The following is a 22,761-nucleotide window of genomic DNA, read 5'->3' as shown; positions in this document are numbered from 1 at the left end:
TCTACTTTAGTAAAGAAAACAATTATGACAGGTGTGTCGTAATAAAAATGAGTGGATCCCACTGATTAAATGCAGTCTTTCTGCACTGTGAACAGGGAAAACCTAGATATTCAATAAGTTTGTGATAAATGACAGGTTGTTTCTTCATGGATAACAGACTTTGGCTCTAAAATTTGATCAAGCTGCTTTATTTGAGGGGTTAGGGTCTTTTTGACCTTTAGGACAAGAAAGTTAAGACAGTACAAGGATTAATCACAGACATTTGGATTAAAAAAAAATAATGAAATTAAATTCAAAAGGTCAGCTTAAGTTTGCAAGATGTAAAGTGTGACACACAAAGCTGTGTGGGAAACAGTTTTCAAAATAAACTGTGCTAACATCTTAGTGCTGAGTGGCACAGGAGTCAATCTGATCCCCAACTGTTATGTAAACACTGTCGCTCTCAGAGAAGGCAGCGTCACTACACTGAACTAAAGGTGAGAGTGGAGCGCATAAACACACCTGCACGTCTGACAGTGCCCGAGGTCACCTCTAGCTTCTTTGTTTTTTTATTCACCAACCTGTCTGATAAAATCAAACTACTCAGCATCAATCGAAGGGAAGCAAACAGCGCAGCGTGATTACTGTAGCTGCAGGCAACTAAGAGAGCAAACACTGAAAGCACTGAGTCTGGAAGATGATACAAATGACCAAAAAACTCTGAAGGTGGGTTGGTAAACGCTACAAACTTGGCAGGCTGCCATTTGACAAAACAGCAGATCCAGTCCAGTAACAGCGGAGGAAACCTGTAGGGTTTCTACACAGGAGATGACGGGAAACAGCAGAACTTTGAGGGTGCTCTTTTTGCTGTGGCAGGTCCAGGTAAGTGTTAAAGTTAGTCTTTCTTTTTAATTCTTTTCAACAGTTTTTGTCATGACTGCCTCTAATTACAACTTGTTCAACTTATTCCTCAGAAACCTGTCTTTGTCACTTAGATAACCTATGTTTCAGTTTATCTTGATAATGTTTGGTTTTGTTTTATTCATAATTAAAATCCAAAAATGTAACATGTATGCATTTATTTTGTATGATTCTGGGTTTTTTAAGTACAGTATGGACAAAATTCTGAATTACTTAAAGGTCCCATATTGTTAAAAGACAAATTTTTATGTCTTTTTTAATGTTAAGGAGGTAAGTGCGCTATATATAAATACTTCAAACTATATGATATATACTATATATACCATATTCAAAGAGCCGTCAGGACTTCTGTTAAGATGTGATGTCATGTTGATAGAAAGTGTCACTACATGGCCATAACAGTCTGGGGTTTTCTGGGAGGGGGATTTTAAGAAATAGGTGTTAAAATAGATTTTTCCAGTGAATACAGGTATCTTCAGGTAAACTGTATGGGAAAAAAAAATTTTTGTGACCTCAAACAGCAAGTAAACTGATCAAGTAGAAATCCGAAATACAAGTATACACCTGAAAATGAGCATAATATGGGACCTTTAATAATCAAATATGCCATCTTACACCCAAACAGTGTTGCATTCACAAACATTATAGTATCAGTATTTTTTGTTTCTCAGTGTTTGGCCTTTTTGGCTGCAGCAGGAGTTCAGCCATGCTGCGTGACCAGCAGAATCAACTGCTCAAATTATCAAATCCCAAGAAGCAAAAATCTAGAGGTAAATTTAGATGTGGTCTAGAAGTCTTACTTGGTTTATTGGTTAGATTGCAATTATATATCTGGCTTGACTTTGTGAGTTTTGATTCAAACAGAACAACTCTGTCATCGCCCTCAAACTGCAGCCCGCCATTGAGTTTCCTCACGAGTCGGGCAATTTGAAGCGAATGAAGAGAGAGTGGGTTATTCCAGCGATTAACTTTCCAGAAAATGTCCGGGGTCCATATCCAAAATTCATGGTGAAGGTAACTAAAGTAATATTAAGCAAACTGAATTGTTGTGAATGCATTTTCACTAAATGCCTTTGCTGTGACTAAAGCCGCCTTGTCTGAAATATCTGTGTTATTGTGCTTTAGATCAAGTCAAGCAATGAGGTCAAGGTGGTGATAAACTACAAGATCACTGGACCAGGGGCCGATCAGCCTCCTGAGGGGGTTTTTACGGTCGATCGGCGATCTGGGGTGCTATATGTGACCCAGCCACTGGACAGGGAGAGGACAGCCAGATACAGTGTAAGCTAAAAAAAAAAAAAAAAAAATCGACATAATCTGATTTTTTGAGTTAATCTCACATCATTGTATCTTTATGCAGATTTACTGCTGTTAGAATATGAATGGTGTGTGTTACAGCTGTGGGCTCATGCACTGAATGGGGCCATGAAGGCTGAGGAGCCCATGGAGCTCATTATCAACGTCATTGATCAGAATGACAATGCTCCCGAATTCACTCAGGACCCTTTCTATGGCAGAGTGAGCGAAAGCGCTGAAGCTGGTGAGAGAAAGATTCTGCAAACTTTATTTACTAAAATGTGAATTTAACCCTTTAACGTCAAACTCATTCATTTGGCAGAGTACATTTTGAGTCGCTATATCTTAATGAAAAATATGTTGAACTTAATCTGATTGAGCCATCTCTACCATTCGGTTTAGGGTGTGTTTTGCTCAAAAAACCAAATCCACAAAATGTAACTTTTCTTTAAACAGTTTGCCTTTTCAGTTTGCCTCCTACAGGAAGTTGGCAAAAAGAAAACTCACTCCACACATGAGGGTTCAAGAAATTCAAATTGATTTTTTTCTAAGTTATAAATAAGTTATAAATAAGCTTCTGATCATTTTTTATCGTGAAGTGATACATTTAATGTTATCCATTATATTAAAAAAAATCATAAGTACAATATTTTACGGTCCAAAATCATGTTTTACCAAATGATTGAGTTGGACTTTTATAGTAAAAGAAGTGATGCTAAGATAGTAAATTTACATTTTTTATGAAATAAAAAAGAATGAACATTCATTTTTGTTAATACGATATTTTGAATGTTAGTCCATTATATATTTGGTGAAAAAAATTATTAGTATAACTTTTTTTCACCATTTCACCATAAGTACTGTAATTTTAAATGGAAACAATATCAGCACTAGTAATATGAATAATCCCACAGTCACAAATGGATATACTATGTGGATATACTCACATATTACAAGCATTATAATAGTAAATTATTTTTTGTTTTTTCTCTTTGTCTTTCTATTACCATGAATGTCCATCTCAACCGTTTGCTAGAGGCCTATATTTAAAAACTACTGGGTATGGTGAAAACATAAACATTTATTTCATTTTTATAGCTCCCAGGACATAAAACATGCAAAAAATCCATTGCTTTTTTCTTGGTGAGGACTTTAAAGGGTTAAGTTCTTATTGTCATAATTGTATTTTTGTCTTCAACAGGTGACTCTGTCATCAAAGTAACAGCAGTGGATAAAGACGACCCACGGACAAACAACGCTATAATAAGGTATAAAATAAGGGCTCAGATGCCTGAAAAGGACACGTTTGCCATAAACCCAGTGAGTGGAATGATCAGCGTGATCACAGGTGGACTGGACAGAGAGGTAATTCATTCACTACTCTTCTCTTTGCAAGACTTTCTCAATCCCCATTTCTGTTGTAACTCACTTTTCTGTGTCAGACTCACCCAGAGTACAAGCTGATCATTGAAGCTGCTGATATGGAGGGAGACGGGCTCACAGCCACCTGCACTGTTATCGTCAGTATTACTGACAGCAACGATAATGCTCCACAGTTCACCGTCACATCTGTGAGTGCCCAAATCCTTCATAATATTGTTGACACATGTTTAATTTGTAACTGTATTTAGTACAGTTTTGTGCTTTTTTCCCCCAGATGTCCACATCAGTGCCTGAGAATGAGGTTGGAGCGGAGGTAATAAGACTAAAGGTCACTGACACAGACGAGTTAGGATCTCCAAATGCCAACAGCAAATACTCAATAATCAAAGGTAACGAGGGGGGAGACTTCAGCATCACCACAGGCCCCGACAACATGGAAGGAATCCTAAAAACAGCCAAGGTTGGGAAACACACCTGTTCATTTTTTATTGATATGTTTTACTCACCATGCAGAGTTCTTCATCCATTCGTCTTTGCTCTTCATCTCTTCCAAGGAGCTGGACTTTGAGAGCTCTCCTGTCTTTACTCTGCTGGTGGTGGCGACAAATGAGGTGCCGTTTTCTGCCAAGGTGTCAACCTCGACCGCCACGGTCACTGTAACAGTCGTGGACAAGAATGAGCCTCCTGTTTTCATCCCAGCAGAGATCCATGTGAGCATCCCAGAGGACGTGGAAACAGAGAGTTCTGTGGTTGACCTCACAGCGAGGGACCCTGACACAGCCAGGAAACAGAGCGTCAGGTAATAATACCAGAGGTTCACAAGGGTTGTGCCTTTAAAAAACAAAAAGCTCAAAGCTCAAAAGCTTCATTTGGTGTTATAGTCAGGAAAAGTATAGGGCTGCAAGGAAAGTCCAACATGGACTATAACATTTTCATTTTTGCACATTTTTCACTCTGACATGTCCATAGAACCATTTAAAATCTACATCAGAAACACTTAACTTGCTTTATTTGGGGGCCCCTTTTCAAAATGACAGCAGCATCCCCATACACGTTTCTAGGATTTTTGTATGTTTCAAGGATTTTTTAATGTTTCTGGGGTTTAGCACATTTTCAGGATTTTTAACAAATTTCTAGGATTTTAAGACGCTACTAGATTTTTGGATATCTCTATGATCTTTGGACGTCTCTAGGATTTATTTTTGTTTTACATGTCCAGGACTTTGGAACATTTCTAGGATTTTAGAATGTTTGGGGCATTTTGGGGCATTTCTAGGAATATCGGATGTTTACAGGATTTTAGGGCATAAGGGTTTAAGCTTAGGACCTGTGTTAGGGGTGTGGGGAGATTCTCCACTGGCACTTGGATAAACAAGCTCTATTTTGATACCATTTTATGCACTCTGGCACCTTATGTTTACTAAAAGTACAAACACAACTGCCAGTGAGAATCACTTTATTCTAACTGTGAATTAGAAAATAATTAGAGGGCCACCCAGCAACCTATCAGGGGCCAGATTTGGCCCATGGGCCATAAGTTGAATATCAATGATCTAGACTCTAGTTTGTAAAAAGACTAGATCACAGAGGTGAAGTGCACAAGAGGTTCAGTAGAAAATTCTAAAATCTTTACCTTCACAAATAGTTTGGCACATGTACGGGCAGTCAAACGGGCAAATAATCCAAAAAGGAAAAAAGTGAGGCAAAAAAAAAACAAAAAACGAGCGGGGATCTAAATAATTAGGAAAACTAACACAAGGAAGAAAGCTGTAACACTTGACACTGACACAGCGAGCAAGGAGCACACAGACTAAACTCACAGGTGAGGGGATAATTGGGCACAGGTGAAACACATCAGGGCGGGGCAGACAATCACAGAAGCAGGAAACACACAATGGTAGGAAGTGGGGCTCTAAAACAAGAGAAGAGTAACAAAATAAAACAGAAAATTTTGAATCTCTTTTGTCCTCCCTTGCTCCACTAAGTTATAGCAACACATACACTGTTTACATATGGCCACTATATGTACGTGTTTATTTGCATATGCGCTATTCTGTTTCACTTCTGATTGGGTTGTGTCTCTTGCTTATTTGTTTTCAGGTATAAACTTCATAATGACACCGCCAGGTGGCTGAGTGTTGATAAAAACTCAGGATCAGTAAAAGTTAAAAGCAACATGGACAGAGAATCCCACCATGTCAAAGACAGCAAATACACAGTCCTAGTTTTGGCGTACGACAATGGTAATTTTTTCTCTTTTGGTCTTATCTGACAACACTGTCACAATATTCATTCCTGTTTGACAAGCAAAAACCCTACCGTGTCCTTGTCTTTTGATTCATGTAGATACCGTCCCAGCTACTGGGACAGGTACTCTGGTTGTGAGTCTATTAGACGTGAATGATCATCGTCCTGTGATCAAGCAGAGGAAAGTCAGTCTTTGTAACAGTGACCCTTTTCCTGCCCTGCTGGACATAATGGATCTGGACGGACCTGGTCATGCTGGACCGTTTACTGTGCAGCTTCAGGGAGAGCACAAGATCAACTGGACTGTTAGCACCAACGCCACAAGTAAGAGAGCTCATATACACTGGGAAAAATGTAGAAGCTGTCATTTAATCACAGCTTTTAAACTGTTCTTGCAAAGTTGCAACACTTTAATCACTTGTAAGCGTAACAGAGCTGTGCAAGAGGGAATTCAACTCTTCATGTGACACATACATGAACAAATATTTACTCAAAACTCAAACCAAGGACTTGGTTTTCCTTGATTTTCTCCCCTTGCAGGCAACGTAGCAGCCCTGGCCCCCAAACGAGAGTTGTCTCCTGGGGATTATTATGTTTTAATGCGCATCTACGATGTTTCCATGCTCTACCAAGACAGCACACTGGACGTAGAGGTGTGCCAATGTCAAGGGGCTGTCTCTACCTGCTTCATACCACGTTCTGCCCCTCGTCTGCACACATCTTCTCTCGCAACCTCAGTTCTAGGAGCCATTTTTGTTCTACTATGTATGTAGCTTCTGTTTTTTATATTGATCTGTTTCATTGTTTCTGGTTCCTTTGGTCTGTCTTTAGTTGCACTTTTTTTCCTGTTGACCATAGTACTGCTCTTGCTGCTCCTGCTGTTGCTGAGAAGGAGGAAGAGATCGGAGAAGGATTTCCCTCTTCTCGAAGACATACCCAGAGACCACATCTTCTCCTACGATGAGGAGGGAGGAGGCGAAGAGGACCAGGTAGGACCAGGAGGTTTAAATGCAGCTGTTGCTACACATCTGCACTGTCCGGTCTCCTATTAGTTTTTCTGACTGCCACAACCTTATACTACTTGATGGACAAAAAGAGGGAGACACGCAGGAAAAAATAAAGAATAAAATGATTAAATAATTAAAAGTGATCAAAATAAGTCAAACAAATTGCACAAATAATGAGGAGATGAGCAGAGGAACCTATAACAGACAGACATGTAGCAGAGGGACCGTCAAAAAATCTGCAAAAGGATCCCATGATTTACAAAGGTGGAAGGCTCACTGAGGACAGCTGGTAGGTGGAAGAGGAACAACTAGCTGTGGAGTCAGAGGAGATAAAACAGACTAAGAAGAGGATAAATAAGGTGACAAACACAGCATACATGCTGTGCTAGAGATAACATTGCACCATCACCCTCTGCCTCCAGAGAAACTTTAACCCTGAGACATAAAAAAGATTTTAAAAAATGCTCTTAAGGCTGCTCTATGTTATATTTGGCAGAATTGTTTCAGTGGAATATTACCAAATGTCTGAAGGTCTGTTTCTTCTCTTTTTTCCTGTAGGAGTATGACCTAAGCCAGCTCCACAGAGGGCTTGATAATCGTCCTGAAGTCTTCTGCACTGACGTGTTTCCTACTGTCCAGAGCCGCCCCTGCTACCGCCTACAACTTCAAGCCAATGAAGAGATTGCCCAGTTTATTGAGGATGTGAGTGATCTTGAATTTTTACAGGAAAGTATCTGTATATATGCAGGGTACCCGCAGGTCCTGAAAAAGTTTTGAGTTCAGTAATCTAAAATTAAGGCCTTAATTGGTATTAAAAAGACTTTTTTTCCTGATGTTGCATTGTAAAATCTAGCCATTCCAAAAAAATACTCCATTTACTGAAAAACATCTTTATGTATATTTCCCCAAACTTCCCCCAAAGTATGAAAGAATATGAACTCCATTTCGAGCAGCATTAAAGAAACCTTTAAAAGTCCTAAATCTAATTTATCTTAAGCTGCAGGAACTCTGTGCACGAGTGGAAAGATTATGATAAGTCAGTATGAAATATGTCTCCTTGGTTTCCTCTACAGAACCTGCATGCTGCAGACAGTGATCCCACAGCTCCACCTTATGACTGCCTTTTGGTGTTTGACTACGAGGGCATCGGCTCAGAGGCGGATTCGCTCAGTTCACTCAACTCCTCAGACTCGGATGAGGAGCAGGACTTTCAGAGCCTGGCTCTCTGGGGGCCACGTTTCAGCAGGTTGGCTGACCTGTACACGGGCAGGATAGACGAGGACGATGATACGGAGACACTGCCAGGAAAAACAGAATGGGTCTGACATGCCCCTGTGTATTTATAGCCCGTCCAAACTTTTGTCCATCTGCCCAAAGTCCTCTAAGTGCCGTGTGACCTCTTTCTGCTGCCCTCTGTGATTTTTTCAGACTTGTGTTGTGGTCTGAGGTGCACACATTGTCATTTTTAGCTCCCCTGGCTTGTTAATTGCACTGAAATCTGGGGTAAACAATTACATTGACAAACTAAATGTTATTTAATAGTATACATTTCTCAAGCTTACTGAATATCAAATGCTCCACACATGATTGTCTCCATGGTGTCATATTATTGTCAAACTTCTTTCATTCCAAAACCTGATTAACCAGGTAAAGTAAACATTGCTTACTCTGATGATAATGAGCATTCATTAATGCTCCTGTAATTGTAAGTTGTGGCTTTTTAAAAGCTGCTTTACATTCATGTAAAAGTGGACAATATTTGAAGTGATGGAGTTGCAAATGGTGTGAGACTCCATGTCAGCAAAATTATGTCAAAAATGTGTCTATAAAGATAATTTGATACCATTAAAAAAAGAATCATGGATTGGTCAGGCTGCTGGCTGGATGGTTTGACTCATATCTCACATAAAACACGTTATCACTGCTTATATTTTGAGTAACTCTTTTCTTTAAAAAATGAATGGAGACTAGTGTGCTCGGTGTGTGTCGAGTTAATTGCAGTTAAACAGTCGTGTGGTGAAAATGTGGTGGAGTGGTCTTTTCAAGCATAAACAGGGACTCTCATATCGGAGAGAAAAAGGTAGAAAAGGGAAGAAAAGTAGGAAAAACACCAACACATCGCATGACAACATGACAAGGAAAGGCTAATAATATCTCAACACAACCTGTGCAGGATCACAGCGCCCTGACGAAGCCGTTGTGCTGAAACGTGACAGTGTTTTTCCTACTTTTCTCTCCTTTTCTACTTTTTTCTCTCTGACACAAGAGTGGCTGTGGCCGCTTAAAAAGACCACTCTGCCATGAGTTCCTCAAGGCTCGATCATAGTTCCTCTTTTTTTTGTTTTCATGTTCTCACTTGGTCATTTTACTGCAAGTACTGTACAATATGTCTTTCTATTTCTATATAAATAGATGACACACTGATCCATTGTACTGTAACCTAAACTACGAATGTATCTCTGGATTTTGGAGGAATTTCTCAATGGCATAAAAAAAGTTTGTACCAAAGTGCTCCATTTTTTGTATCTTCTTTGTAATCCTGTTTTGTTAGTTTTTTCTTTTATATGGTATCTTATCCATATTTTGTCTACTCTCCTAACATCTTATTGGGTGTTCACACTACTAATTTGTGGTTGCTTGCTTTTGTCTGTCATATTTTCTCATTATATATATTGTTTTTGTTTCCTTTTTGTCTTTTGATTTATAAAAAAGAAAATGCTTAGCATCACATATATTTGTCAACTTTGAAAGTTTGTGTATAACATAAACTACAACGTACTTACTCACTGTACTAAAAGAATGTGAGGGTTAGGGCACAGGATGTAATGAGTGTTGTGTTTATCTATGAGAGTGGATAATGGAGTTAGGACACTAAATACAATGTCAGCATGTCTCTAAAATTAAACCAGTCCTCTGATGTCAAAATGACCTTTGCCTACACGCTGATAAGCTCTTCAGTCATGGCCAATGATCTCCCTGAATCATCTCCTCAAGGGCGGACCTCGATCATTCATTATCATCCAACTCAAGTGAACTTTGACCCTTTTGGATCTGCAGCACTTCTCTGAGAAATAACAGCAGCAGTGAGATCTGTTTAATGTTTATTATTTCAGCCAGATGACATTTTCTGTTGAAATGAGGGCCTGTGGATAAAGATTTACAACAGCTGGGGAAGGTAAGCGGTCACATGGACTGAAATCAAGTATGAAATCTAAATCAAAAGTGTGTGTACAAGACTGTGTGTGTGTGTGTGTGTGTGTGTGTGTGTGTTTTCGACTGAATCTTTTTCAACATCAATAATGTTTTCCTTACAAGTTAACCTTTTATTCCAGATGACGCAGAACATGTTTCAAGAGGGGCTGTACCATGTGTTTTTTAAAGAGACACCCCCAACCCGCCCACAGACTCAGGTTACAAATCACGGGGAGCTCATTAATGGCAGAATTCATCGCTGGTTTGGGACTGTGGTTAACACCAGACTTTTAGTCACTGGGGTGAGATGCTACTTTCTTGTGCTTGTCTAAACCGGTGGTTCCCAACTTGAGGGTCGCGGTCCATCATGACCAAGTTTGACAGAACACACTTAATCTTGAAGTACAGTGAATTTCCAGCACATAGCTTTTATTTTGAAGTGTCAATTCATGCAGTAGAGTAAAATAGTTGTTTTTTTTTTTAGAGAACAGTAATTATTTTATTGCCTTGTTCATGGTATTATTTATCCTGTTAACATGCTGTGCCTTTGCATTGGTCTTGAAGCAATAATGAGAACTTTTTGGGTTGCAGTGCCCATTGGAAATAGTAAAATCCAACCATAATTTAAGTTTTTACAGTTTTTGGATGTGGTAAATGGTGCCATATTGGTAATCTTTATTTTGGTCCACCAGTGGTTTGGAAGGCATGTTTCTTGTTTGGTTTTTTAAATTGCATTTTTTTTTAGAGAAAAAGAAAAGCACCCCCAAAAATTTAAATCGTCAAAAAACACCAATTTTATTAAAGAAGACAACAATGCCAAAAGTGTATAAAATTAAACAAAGTTTTTTTTTTAAAAAATGCCAAAAAATTTTTTTAAAAAAAGCTTCTTATTTTGATTTATTTATTTATTTATTAGGAAAACTTGGGTTTGGATGCAATGTTTTCTTTAAAAATGTTGGTGATTTTCTTTTCTTAAGAGGTCTGGGCTAAGTCCACCAGTGTCTTCAAATTCTATAAAGGCTAATTACACATTATTCCTGCAAGATGTTTTATTTCATTGTATGTTAAGCCCACGTGTTTTTTTACAGTTTGTCAAATAAATTGAATATGTGGTAATTCCTCTTATGTCCAAACCTTGAACTAATAACTAAGGAGAAATTTGGACCCAGTGGCTGGACCAGTTGGGAACTGCTGATCTAAAACATTTGTTAATATAGCTTTTTAGTTATTAAGCCATTAAGCTATTTCACCATCTGCCTGCTTTATACCATGTGTTTGCCCTCAGGTGGTGCAGATCCTGAGTGCTCTTGCTTGCATATTAGCCACAGTCACCCATGCATGTGTGAGCTATAACTGCTCCATCTCCATGACCACACCAGTGTGGTCAAGCCTATTTGTAAGTCCACATCTGCTTCAACTAATACACTTGAGATGAAAAGAGAATCAAATATGAGTCATAACTGTTTGTGTTGTTGCAGTATGTGGCTGCTGGGTGTCTGGCAATGGAGGTTCAGAGGAAAGCTAATAAAATCAAGGTAAATACTTTGTGTAATAATTTGGAGGGAATTTTTTCTGTCCACGTCAACAGCTGTCTTGCTAAATTTTGCATTAATCTTGAACAGATCATTGCACTGATGGGTCTGAACCTCTTTAGTCTGCTGTTTGGCTTCTCTGCTCTCCTGGCCAACAGCCTCAGGTCAACACACCCTGTCACACTCAATACAAGCCAACAGGTAATTCTGTAATTCATTGATTACATGGAATGCGACGGAATAAATGCTTTCTATGCTGTGAGTGAACCGTCCTCCCTTCTCTGTCCCCATTCCTCTCACTAGCGTGTTGGCTCATATGTTGCAAAGGGGAGCTCCATAGCATTTACTGTACAGTGTTTTCTGGCGTCACTCTACATACTTTTCCTGGCATTGAGAGGCCTGCGTCGCTACAGTGCTCCACATACCCAGAGCTACAGCCGCGTCTCACAGGTAAAATTAGTGGGAAATGATGAACAAAGAGGTTCATTCAGTGTTATCTTTGGGCATTTCTGGTTCACTGGAAGATCTTTTTCAAGAATATAGCTGTCAGCTGATTTGCTGTGATGATGTCAAATGTTTTTTGGGAAGTTCTCTGAGTACATTTCCAGTTAAAGATATCACAAGTAATAATAAAATAATATATAATATAATAATAAAAAACCCCACGATATTCTATATATATTATCAAAGATTGTCTGAGTGCTTTTGCTTCTCTTTTCTGGGCAGAATCCAGATGAAATGAGCGGGCCTCTACTGGAACAAGAGGAATTCAGTCTGTGAAACACTCCTGCTTGCACTGCATTTTTTTTCCTTTAAAACCTCAGTTACGGTTATTGGTCATTGTCTGTATGGTTCGAACTGTTTGTGCAATACAGATTGAGGAAACTGTTTTAGATATTGTGAAATTCTATCATGTCACCTGACCGATGACTCAGTATCACTTCTCCTTTTAGTTAGTTAAAACCTACAGGAATAAAACACACATGAACATGAACAAGCAATGGTGTTTATAACACACAGACTTTTGACACTAAATTAAACAAAATATATGCATGTTTTCACAGTTGAGCAATCACATTATCTTTGTTAAAAGTCTATGCTCAACACTAGAGGGCAGCATTGCCAATCTTTTGTCATGTTGCACAGGCTGATCCTCAAATTAACTTGGTGTAAAAATAGATGATGAAATTGTTTCACATGAATTGTCAAATTTAGAAATTAGAATAAGCTACAGTCAATGGCTGTCTGCACAGTTAAGACTTGCTGCAGATCAGGACAGTGAGATTTTAAAGAAAAGACTACGGCACACTGAGCTGCAGTGATTTAACTGCACCATTTCGACCACAACGGGTCATTCTCAAAGGAATTCATTGTTTTATCAATGCGTGTAAATAAATGTTCTGTTTTAATAAGCTTAAAACAAGCTTAATTTTCCAGCTCATCTTAATTTCCACATTCACCTTCACCCTTATTTCACTCCTAAACCTAATTTCCAAACACAACAAAAGATTTCATCTCCAAATACACTCAGAAATCATTAACATTTTTTTTTATTGGGATGCATTATTGTTATTATTATTATTTATTTATTTATTTATTTATTTCCATTTCAATGGATGAGGAATCTTAACACAGAATTCACCTAATACGAGGGGTAAAAAGGCCATAAATAGTCTTAATAGACCCCTTTGTTAAACAAAAAAGTGAGATTATTTATTATCACAAATAATTAACTCATATCGATGAATAAAGTAATACTTTAAAAACACATTACGCATATATTTTTTTATCATTTTTGGCATCGTGACTGAAAATATCCTTAATTTCTGAAGTATTTTCTTAAAAACAAAATGTGGAAAATCTCCAGAGATTAATATTCTGTAAACATCAATTAGATGCATTAAAAGCTGACTGTATCATTAGAAATTGAAATCTGAACAGTATTTCCCTGTTTAAGCTGTATATCTCCTATTCATTTTCTGGTGACATTCAGATCCATCGTCCATTCAAATAGACAGATACTTTTTTTTTTAAAATCCTGAATAAAAACCTTAAATCTTTCATATGATTTTTTTCACATGTACAAGTATTATAACATCCCATGTTTCCTTTAAAACGGTTTAAACACAAATTATGTATTTAACTATAAGATTGGGTTAATTGAACCCTAAAACAAGTCCCAACCCTAAAACTGTCCCTTTAAATACACACATCATAATGTTGTTATGTTTCACTCCAACTGATCGTCACGAAAATAGCAGCCCGAGTACACAGAGTTCAGACACAGTGAAGGGTGTGGTGTGTTTGAGTATTCAAATGATGGAGGATTTCATTAAGGATATAAAGCAAGGTCATACACCACTCCAATAGTAAGCACACACACACACACACACGCACACAAACAGACTTGTGAAAGTGAAAAAAAAGCACAGAGGAGCTAGTTTCTCACGGCATGTCTGGCTAACAGCTTCCAGCTGTTGCCTGGTTGAGAGAGCTGCTATGGGAACACACCGAGTACAAAGGGAAACATGGGATTCATTAGTAAATGGACACAGAAGGAGAGTAAAAGAGAGCGGGATGACGAGGCCGGGTGTCCTCACAGACACTGATTCCTCTGATAGAAACCGTTTCTCTGTGTGGTAAAGTATCAAAACTACTGTTTTTGTGTGTCATGATATGAGCTTACATGTTCAGTTGTACAAACACTCTGTTTGTTCAGACGTCTGCATCTCCTGCCAATACGCTTGAATGGTTCCATGCTGCATTTACACAAAGAGAGATTGTTCAGCACGATCACATTTAGCAGCAAACCACATGACAGGGCAGCCTGCAAATCAAAAGCGACAAAATGTCGAGGCCGGCTTTATCTCACAAAGCCTGCCTAGAAGCATTAGTGCAGCTGTTTAATCTCGTGGTCTGCGGTTGGGTGATGAGTAATATCTTTTATCTTTGGAGTGTGTCTTCCTTTTGACTCCACAGGAAATTCTTTTTCTCCGTCTCTGGGAGCAAAGAGTGTGAGAGGGAAGTGACTGAGGCCTGGATGTGATGACAGGAGAGTGAGTGTGTCTGGAGGAGAGGAAGTGTTGACTACATGAGGGGATCCCCTTTGATAAGTCTGACTGACATTCTGACTTTTTCAGCAGAATGAACCGCAAGGATTTGATCTGAGGGACAGAGACTAAATAAGTTCATATTTTTAAGTTTTTCAAAAGAAAGAGTTAAAAATTAGAAGTCTCCTGGTTGTATGCTTTCACCATCCAATCCAGTTGCACTTAAAGTTTACTGTCCAGACTCATATAAGGGCAGCGGTTCACATATTGATGTTATTGCAAAGAAGCTAAAACTAAAAAAAACCCCAAACATGTATATTTCACAATTTATACAATCAGCACAGTTTCAAGATTCGTGTCACAGGGCCTTTCCAAAACCAGACCCTCCCACTCCCTCTTTGTCTCGGGGTGTCACTCCATTTGTAATCACCTTCACAGCTGAATGAAACACACTCATCAGGGTGTAAATGCGACAGCAAGCTCTGGGACAAAAAACTTGCAGAAAAATAAAACGTACTCCCATTTTATTTTCTTTGTATGTATTTGTATATATTTTAACTGATCTGTGCTGCTGTCTACCAGAATTTTAGTAGCCTATATTATCTTATTAAGTGTAAACTCACACTGCTAACAGGGCCGAAGTCGACCAAACAAAAACACGGTCTCAGATGACACGAGAGAGAGAACTGACTGCAACAGCCTCGTCTGACGGAAGCTGCTACTGAGAGACCGGCCAGGTGTTCCCCGTTGCACCTATTAGCTGACTCCGCCTACCAGCACCTGCAAGACACACACACACACACACACATACACACGCGTTTCGAGGGGCATATGGGATCTTATGGGAGCACTCGAGATATTGCATTCCCCAGGATAAGATGGACGGATAACCCAATAACGTGATGATGAGGAGTGATTTGTATCATTTTCTTGTGTCATTGTAGTGTAAGGCACAGTTTTATAATTTACACACTCAGCACGTTATCCATATCCTAATTTATATTCACAGATTAGAGATGATTGTCTAATTCAGTATTTTTACATTTATATTTTTACAGACTCTTTACAGGATCGATGAAGTATTTCTGATTCTAATTCTGATTTTCTCTGTTTACTGCAGCCCTGTAAATGTACTGTGATAATATACAACGTGTTAGAGATTTTTTTTAAAAAGTACGTTGAATACTTAAGTATTATTAAAAGCAAGTACTCGAGTACTTTAACTCAAGTAATAATTTGACCCACCAACTCTTACTTGTATTGGAGTAATATTCAACCAGGAGTATTTATACTTTGACTCAAGTAACAGAGTTGTGTACTTTGTCCATCACTGCTGGTGTGGAGTCAAAAAAAACAGACAAAGGCATTATCTTGAGAACATTCATCAATAATTTATTTTTCTTACTCTCAAGAACCACCACTGCTTCTCATCTTGAAAATTCATCAATTTCCAACAACACAGTTTTGAAAAATGTAAAGTTACTATACAAATTTTTAATAGAAAAAAGAATAAATTAACTGTGGAATTCAGTTGGGTTTTTTTTAATCAATTCCACATTTTTTTTCTACAACACCTTTAATGTATTGTTACAGTTGAACAGAACTGATAAAATCAAGTTACATGCTCTATTGTCTGGTAGGGAAAGTGTTCTACTATTAAACTGTCTGTTAAAATAAGCTTCATTTTGCACATCTGGTAATTGAATCTATTGATAACAATGAAGATGTCTAGATCCTACGTGACGAAGCAGTAACTGGTCATTTTGTAGCACCTGAAAGGGTTGTTACAATGTCAGAACTAAAAAAAAACGAAACAATACTGGTTCATATAAAATGGAACATTGTTAAAACAATGAATGTGAATGTTAAAAACCCCACAAAACCTTACAGTGCCCCTCCGTACGTACAGGAAAAAGACTGATAAAAGAGTTAGTTCATTTCTCTTGGAGTATTACAAAAACCTCATACATTTCTATGGAGCACAGAAAATGTGGTGTGTTTGGAGCTACAGAGGGAGGGGGACGTCACACTTCTTCACATCGGGCTCAGAGATTACCACAAGGTCAAGATGGGACTTTCCGGGGCGTGAGGAAACACTACGGAGCGAGACGTGCGAATGTTAGCATATAGAAGTCGGATGCTCGATGTCTTTGGGGGGTTTTATTTGTCGGTGGATCTGCAGGGCATGCATGGGATCGTGTCTTCAGCACACGAGTGGGCAAAGAGTTTGAGTGAGCAAAGCAGGGTCAAACTTGTACTCTAACAGGTGACTTAAATATACCGGAGTATGAATTCCTATGAGATGATAACCAGGGAGTGCTGGCTCTGGTCCTGGGTGAAAACTGTTGAAATGTGACCAGGCACCAGTGGATAACTCTCGGAGAACCAACCATGCAGGGAGTGGCCTAAAACCTTATTTAAATAGTCTAGAAAGTGGCATATTACAACATCAGGTGTCAGTGCGTAAAGGAAACACATCACGAAGGGAAAGATGCGCACCATTCCTCCCATACCGTACAACATGTTAGTCCTTTTATCCAGACATCATGGTGCTATAAGACTGAAAAAAGCCACTTCTTTATCACTGAGGTGTCATAATCTTAGTAAAATTCACATGATTAATTCAGATTTTGTGCAACAATTAAATAATTCTAAACATAAACTCTGGTAAGGGGAAGATGAGGGAAATTGATTTCGATACAGCTAAAACATGCAGTTTTTCCTCCTTCTTACAAAACCAGATGTGCTTTTCTAACCCTGTTCTGAATATCTGATTGTGGACGTGTGAGAAAATAATTCTTTCTATTTTAAAAGGGTTAAAGATTTGCTTGTTTCAGTTTGGGCTATGGCTTCTCTTCTGCCCTGACAGCGGGGTATTGATTATTGATGACCTGAAATTCATCGATGTTCGTGTAACACCTTTTTTAGTTTCTCCTTATGCACTTTGATACAAGTCGTTATTAAGATACTGGGAGTGGAAAATGAGACACGGTTGTAGGTCCAGCCCTCATAGACAATGTGAATGTTGTGCTTTTCAAAGTATACTTGAATAAAGAGTTTCTGCTGCTGTTTTACACAATGGCTTTAGACTATAGGGACTGACTATATCTTTAAGGGGAACACTACCTAAATTAAAATTTTCCAAAATGTTATTTCAATGGCCTGGAAAAGTTCAACCAATATTTGTGAACATGATCTCTTGTGACGTCATCAAGTAAAAGTCTGGAGTCGCTGCATGGATGACGAATGGGCATCAAAGAGTTTGTGTCCTTTTTTATACACAAATCAGATTTATTCTTTTGTAGTTTTTTTTCCAAGTTTGAAACAGGAAATGTACCCATGTACTCAAAATACTCCACTGTGTACTGTCAGTGTCGTCTGTAACGTCTTTATTGAAGTTTAAGTGGCGTATTTGAGTATTTGTTTTTGGTCGTGTTTTTGTTGTCTTTTTGTTTTTGTTCATTGCACTTGCTGTAAGGCTTGTTTGCTTTTATTTGTGTGTTTTGTTTTTTACATGTTTGAAATAAAGATTCATTCATTCAATGTCAGTGGAGCAGCTCCTGGCTTTAGACTGGAGCTTTAGCACTCTAGTTTTTGGATTTGGGAGAGAGTTGTTAATGTTTACTAATATTTTTTGAAAGTCTCAGACCATATGAATAACATGTATTCATTTGGAAAATTGACGTAGTGCCCCTTTAAAGGACTGGCTGTTCCAGTTCTGAATTACAGTACAAATACACAGTAAAGCACCAACATGTTTGGCAATAATAAACTCATGCCTGCCCCTAAAATGAGGTGTTGTGACTGTCAGTGTGTGTGTGTGTGTGTGTGTGTGTGTGTGTGTGTGTGTGTGTGTGTGTGTGTGTGTGTGTGTTCTAGCCAGCGCCGAGTTCAGACTGTGTGTGTTCAGTCAGGATGCTGAGACGAGATGGACAGAAAGATGGAAAAGCACAGTGCTTTGAAAGGGGGACTGACAGATACTCAGCGTTGTGAGAACCTGTGTAGAGCCAAGACCAACAGACAAGAGAACACTTTTTGGGATAAAAACGATGATTCACTACTGAGATTCATCACTGAACAGCCTCAATATAAAACACAACCAACAGATGTTAACAGCCCGAAAACCTTTTACTTTCAGGAGTGAAAATGAAAAAAGGTGGACCTGATTGAATCAGAATGTCTTGTTTTCGTATCAATAATCAAAACGTCGCAGTCATCGTGATTTGATGTGGCCGTGTTAACACCCTCAGATCACCCTTCACCCACCCCCACGCTCTGGCTTAGTACTGATCACAATGTGGCCAAACATGTGGACAGAGAAATCTTAAAAAGGCCAAGGACATTAAATAAGCATGAATGATGAGATCACCGAAATAAGCATAGATTGATGCCAAACCCAATAACCACAATTCCAAAGTCTCCCTATGATGCACTAATGATCTTTTACTCCAAGCATCACAAGGCAGAGAACACGGCAAAATGCCTGCTTCAGTTCACTCCGTAGGTTCAAACCAGTTCATCTGCTTGTACAGTGTGTTTTGTTATTGCTATAGTCCTCATCATAGAGTCCCATAAACCATATTGATATTGTCACTGTGAATTCACGCTCGTACAGTTGACTGACAGTCACTTTTCTGCAGGGGGCACCAGCCCGGGGACCCTGGTGTGACCAGTCAATCCAGTAAGTTGTCTTTGGTTGTGGGTTAAACTGAGAATTTGTCATCTAAATGTTTGTTAATCCAGAAGTTTGTGTCATCTTCTCTTATAAATATGCAGGGGACAAATAAACAAACAAAAAAAAACTTACAACATAAATGGGAATAATGAAATCCAACACAGTTCATTCGGGCCTGGAAATGGGTTTTAAACTGGTGGCTCAAATCCAGCAGGTATCCTCTGATTGGGTGGCAGTGCACTGGAGTTAGTACGGTTGGGGGACCAAAGATGAGATATGAAACAGATCCTGGTGTGGCAAGTGTTGGTTCTGTTAGGTCTGAGTTGTACGTTTGATATTTTTCTGTGCTCTCTCTTCCCATTGCTCCTTTTTTGCCCCCCTTTGCCCCGTTGCTCGTGTGCTCAGGGTGAGTAAAGAACGGGCTCTGTGGTGCTGAAGGGTAACAGTTTAACAGCTGAGGTGGCACTTCTCAGTCTGTCCTGTGAAATCAGCCCTCATCAGAGCCCAGCGAGTATGTCCCTGTCCAGCTGAGCTGTGATAGAGGGGAGTAATAAAGACGTAGTGAGATGGATGGAGGGCAGGATCTAGGAAGGAGGGAGGCTCATGTCCAATCCGCCAGTCCGGTCAGGGTAGGGTTTTGTAGGGCCACAAGGATGAGGTTGTTGGTTGTCGATGGATAGTAGTGAGGGACAGTGGAGAGGCAGTAGGAGAGGGCAATGGGACTTTTCTGGGCCCTTCAGGAAGGTCTCAGACCAGGGTTCCAGGTTTGGCCTTATCGTGTCCGTACCACTGCACATCTGCCAGCTCTGAACACAGCGGGCTGCTGAGAAAGCAGCTGTCACTGAAAGACCTGCGGAGGAAGACACGGACCAGGATGAGACTGACTTCAGAGAGAAGCGATTCATCTTAAACAGTAAATACATCAAACTTTTAAGGAGCAGTGTGTAGGATTCATAGGGTTAATGGTAATCTGCAGTGAGGACTGCAGATTACAACCGGCTGAAACTTCTCACCTGTGCCAAGCGTGAACTCCCGCTTAGGATTCTTTCAGTGGTCATTGTTTAGTTTTTACCGGAAGCCAAATCATTTGCAGAGGTCCGTTCCTCTCCAAAACAAACAGACTCGATGATTGAAACCAGTAAAAGTACTGAATAAGCAGTTTCAATCTACAACCCAGTGTTTTCCAACACTTGTTGGAAAACACTGGGTTGACTAGTTGCAGACGGGCTGCTAGCCCAGCAACTGCTAACGTGCTCACGTTTTTCCTCTGATAACGTATGATTTGGGCTGTCAAACGAATCATTTTTAAAATCGAAATTAATTGCTCATTCAAAAGTGCATTACAATTTTGATGTTTTTACAGTTTTTAAGTCCATATTGAGAACGTAAAGCAATTCTTACCAGATCATCTTGATAAGAAAAACAATTGCAGAAATCTGCATGGGACTAGCATTTAATGGCCATGTCTGTGAAGGGGAGGCTCATGGGTACCCATAGAGCCCATTTTCATGCAGATATCTTGGGGTCAGAGGTCAAGGGACCCCTGTGAAATGACCATGCCGTTTTTCCATTGCCAAAATTTAGCCTAACTTTGGGGGTGTTATTAAGCCCCCTTACTGAAAAGCTAGTAAAACTATTCTAGTTTTAAATGATACCAGTATCATCACTTCAGCTTTTAAACGTGACCCTGATACAGCCTCTTAAAGACGGGAATGTTGGCCAGTGATATAAAAGCGTCACCAGACCCTCAACAGTTTGGGGCGCCTGCCACTCTGACATCTCTCCATTGAAGTACACATATAGGCTCTGTTGTCCTGTATTTTGAGTCTATTTGTGTGATCCATAAAATAACAACAGAGTGAAAGAAGTTAATAATTAATGAAGCAATGCTCCTCTAAATCCTACACACTGGACCTTTAATACTTTATTTAATACTTTGATACTATCATCTACATGGTTTCATGTGTTTGTCTGCTGTTTGTTAAAGAATGTTGTCTGTTACAATACATACAGCACACGGTTGAGTATTTCTATTAGTAAATCCTGTGAGGAATTAGCCACAGTGTCAGTGTCAGACCACAGAGCAGAGCACATGCAGAGATCAGATACAGATGCAGCCAAAGAGGGAGTACATGACACAGATGCTGCCACCATCAAAGAGCAAGAAACTGACCACATTTGCCTTTGTCAGCCCCCCACAGTTCAAGATGAAAGCGACAAGTGATGTCTCGTGAGTGCCTTAAACTTTTAGAATCATGTACAGACAGATTTCTATAAACAAAAGTCTGATTCTGAGTAAATTCGGCACTACTGTCACATAATATTTTTGCCTCGTGGTTATTTTCTCTGTTATGCTGCTGCTGTGTTTTCCAAACAGCACACTGGAGGTTTGGACCACTGGGAGGTCGAGACCACAGACAGTACCTCTATGCATCAGAGCTGGGCTGAGGGGGAGACTGACAGACGTCCTCAGTAGGAGAGCTGTCTGCTGTGCCTCTAAACCAGGAGAGAGGACACACACACAAGGAAAGGAGGGTTAGTGCAGACAGAGAGAGACGCGGAGGAAATGACAAATATTAGGTGATAAGAGAAATTTCCATGACGAAAAGGTAATCGGAGGGTGTGAAAGATGGAGAAACAAAGATGCGGTGAGTGAAACACAAACAGCAGAATGAAAAGTCAAGAGGAGTGATTTCATTTGAGTGAGAAAGGTTTAAAAATAAAACCCCAAATCACATAAAAAAATCATTCTTTTGGATTAGTTTAACGGTGTGAAACAATATAAACAGTCAAAGCTTGTGAGGATGTTAGAGGGAAGTTTGGACAAAAATAAAGAGAAAGAAACTGAGCAGCCAGGATGCAGTTTGTCCTAAATTAACATAAATTCACGTTCAGCTTTAAATATCTTGTTGCCCTGGTTCGCTGATTGATGTGCGTGTGTTTGTGTGTGTGTTGGCGCGCCACTTACCCGCTCTGCCAGTTGAGGATGTGCTGTGGGCTACAGGGCGGTGTGGGCGTCGCTGCGTGTTCGCTGGAGGGTGTCATACTCCTCTGGCTGTGAGGGGACGCAACTACGGGGAAAACTGACAGTTAGTGCTGCTGAGTGAGATATAACACATGCCGCATGAGGCGGAGAGACACAAGAAACACAGAGACACAAAGCAAACACACAGAACAGGCTACGGCGAGGTTAGAGGTGAAGGAATTTAAACTATGCTCCACATATGGAGCGTGGGGGGGGGGCTCAGAGGCACTCAGAGCGTTTGGTTCAGGGGTGATGTTAGAGAGACGTCACAGGCTTGACAGGCCTCGTTGGCGCAGTAGGCAGCGCGTCAGTCTCATAATCTGAAGGTCGTGAGTTCGAGCCTCACACGGGGCAGTGTGTTTTCATATTTTCGTTAATTGTCCAAACAAATATGAATAATTAAAACTTAACAGTGATATATTACTGTACACTCATCAAACGCAGTCTGAAGTTG

The 22,761-nt window shown here is 39.6% G+C and overlaps 3 protein-coding genes and 1 non-coding gene across 18 annotated transcripts in view; 3 read left to right on the top strand and 1 right to left on the bottom strand.

Moving 5' to 3' along the window:
- The first annotated feature begins 515 nt into the window (after positions 1-515).
- LOC121950180 (B-cadherin) lies at positions 516-9,641 on the top strand. Its single transcript, XM_088079430.1, has 15 exons — positions 516-861; positions 1,572-1,670; positions 1,765-1,914; positions 2,026-2,181; positions 2,299-2,440; positions 3,398-3,561; positions 3,639-3,767; positions 3,854-4,039; positions 4,134-4,378; positions 5,680-5,822; positions 5,926-6,150; positions 6,367-6,591; positions 6,685-6,815; positions 7,392-7,535; positions 7,907-9,641. Exons 1-15 carry the CDS (start codon positions 808-810, stop codon positions 8,156-8,158), a joined length of 2,445 nt encoding a protein of 814 aa, XP_087935556.1. The 5' UTR covers positions 516-807; the 3' UTR covers positions 8,159-9,641.
- A 207-nt stretch (positions 9,642-9,848) lies between these two features.
- On the top strand, positions 9,849-12,980 carry tmem253 (transmembrane protein 253). The gene is made up of 7 exons (XM_042496848.2): positions 9,849-10,008; positions 10,166-10,327; positions 11,311-11,421; positions 11,504-11,560; positions 11,648-11,758; positions 11,861-12,007; positions 12,284-12,980. Exons 2-7 carry the CDS (start codon positions 10,166-10,168, stop codon positions 12,335-12,337), a joined length of 642 nt encoding a protein of 213 aa, XP_042352782.1. The 5' UTR covers positions 9,849-10,008; the 3' UTR covers positions 12,338-12,980.
- Positions 12,981-15,973: 2,993 nt separating this feature from the next.
- Positions 15,974-22,761, bottom strand: part of frmd4a (FERM domain containing 4A) — a 133,785-nt gene continuing 126,997 nt past the window's right edge. For 13 of the 15 annotated variants that reach the window (XM_088079887.1, XM_088079891.1, XM_088079888.1 and 10 more), the window contains exons 23-24: positions 22,251-22,353; positions 15,974-20,132 (exon numbers count right to left, since the gene is read on the bottom strand). In XM_088079887.1, the coding sequence (XP_087936013.1) occupies positions 20,030-20,132; positions 22,251-22,353 (206 nt within the window). In that variant the 3' untranslated portion in view covers positions 15,974-20,029. Of the gene's footprint in view, positions 20,133-21,706; positions 21,779-22,250; positions 22,354-22,761 lie in introns of all 15 variants that reach the window. The other 2 variants (XM_088079882.1, XM_088079892.1) reach the window with 1 other exon arrangement.
- trnam-cau (transfer RNA methionine (anticodon CAU)) lies at positions 22,589-22,661 on the top strand. The gene has a single exon. It is a non-coding gene; the product is annotated as a tRNA-Met (tRNA).

The sequence above is a fragment of the Plectropomus leopardus genome, chromosome 7, assembly GCF_026936395.1.
Source record: "Plectropomus leopardus strain MGB_pleo_1.0 chromosome 7, ASM2693639v1, whole genome shotgun sequence".
NCBI lineage: Eukaryota > Metazoa > Chordata > Actinopteri > Perciformes > Serranidae > Plectropomus > Plectropomus leopardus.
Note: the sequence above shows the minus strand (reverse complement) of the source record. Positions and strands in the feature narration are given on the sequence as shown.

Bases quoted from the DNA above. Each gene is read 5' to 3' on its own strand.
- tmem253 (XM_042496848.2), top strand. From the start codon at position 10,166: ATGACGCAGAACATGTTTCAAGAGGGGCTGTACCATGTGTTTTTTAAA. The intron at 11,422-11,503 runs GTAAGTCCACAT...GTGTTGTTGCAG, and splicing joins CAGTGTGGTCAAGCCTATTT to TATGTGGCTGCTGGGTGTCT. The intron at 12,008-12,283 runs GTAAAATTAGTG...TTTTCTGGGCAG, and splicing joins GCTACAGCCGCGTCTCACAG to AATCCAGATGAAATGAGCGG.
- LOC121950180 (XM_088079430.1), top strand. From the start codon at position 808: ATGACGGGAAACAGCAGAACTTTGAGGGTGCTCTTTTTGCTGTGGCAG. The intron at 4,379-5,679 runs GTAATAATACCA...ATTTGTTTTCAG, and splicing joins GCCAGGAAACAGAGCGTCAG to GTATAAACTTCATAATGACA. The intron at 6,151-6,366 runs GTAAGAGAGCTC...CTCCCCTTGCAG, and splicing joins TGTTAGCACCAACGCCACAA to GCAACGTAGCAGCCCTGGCC.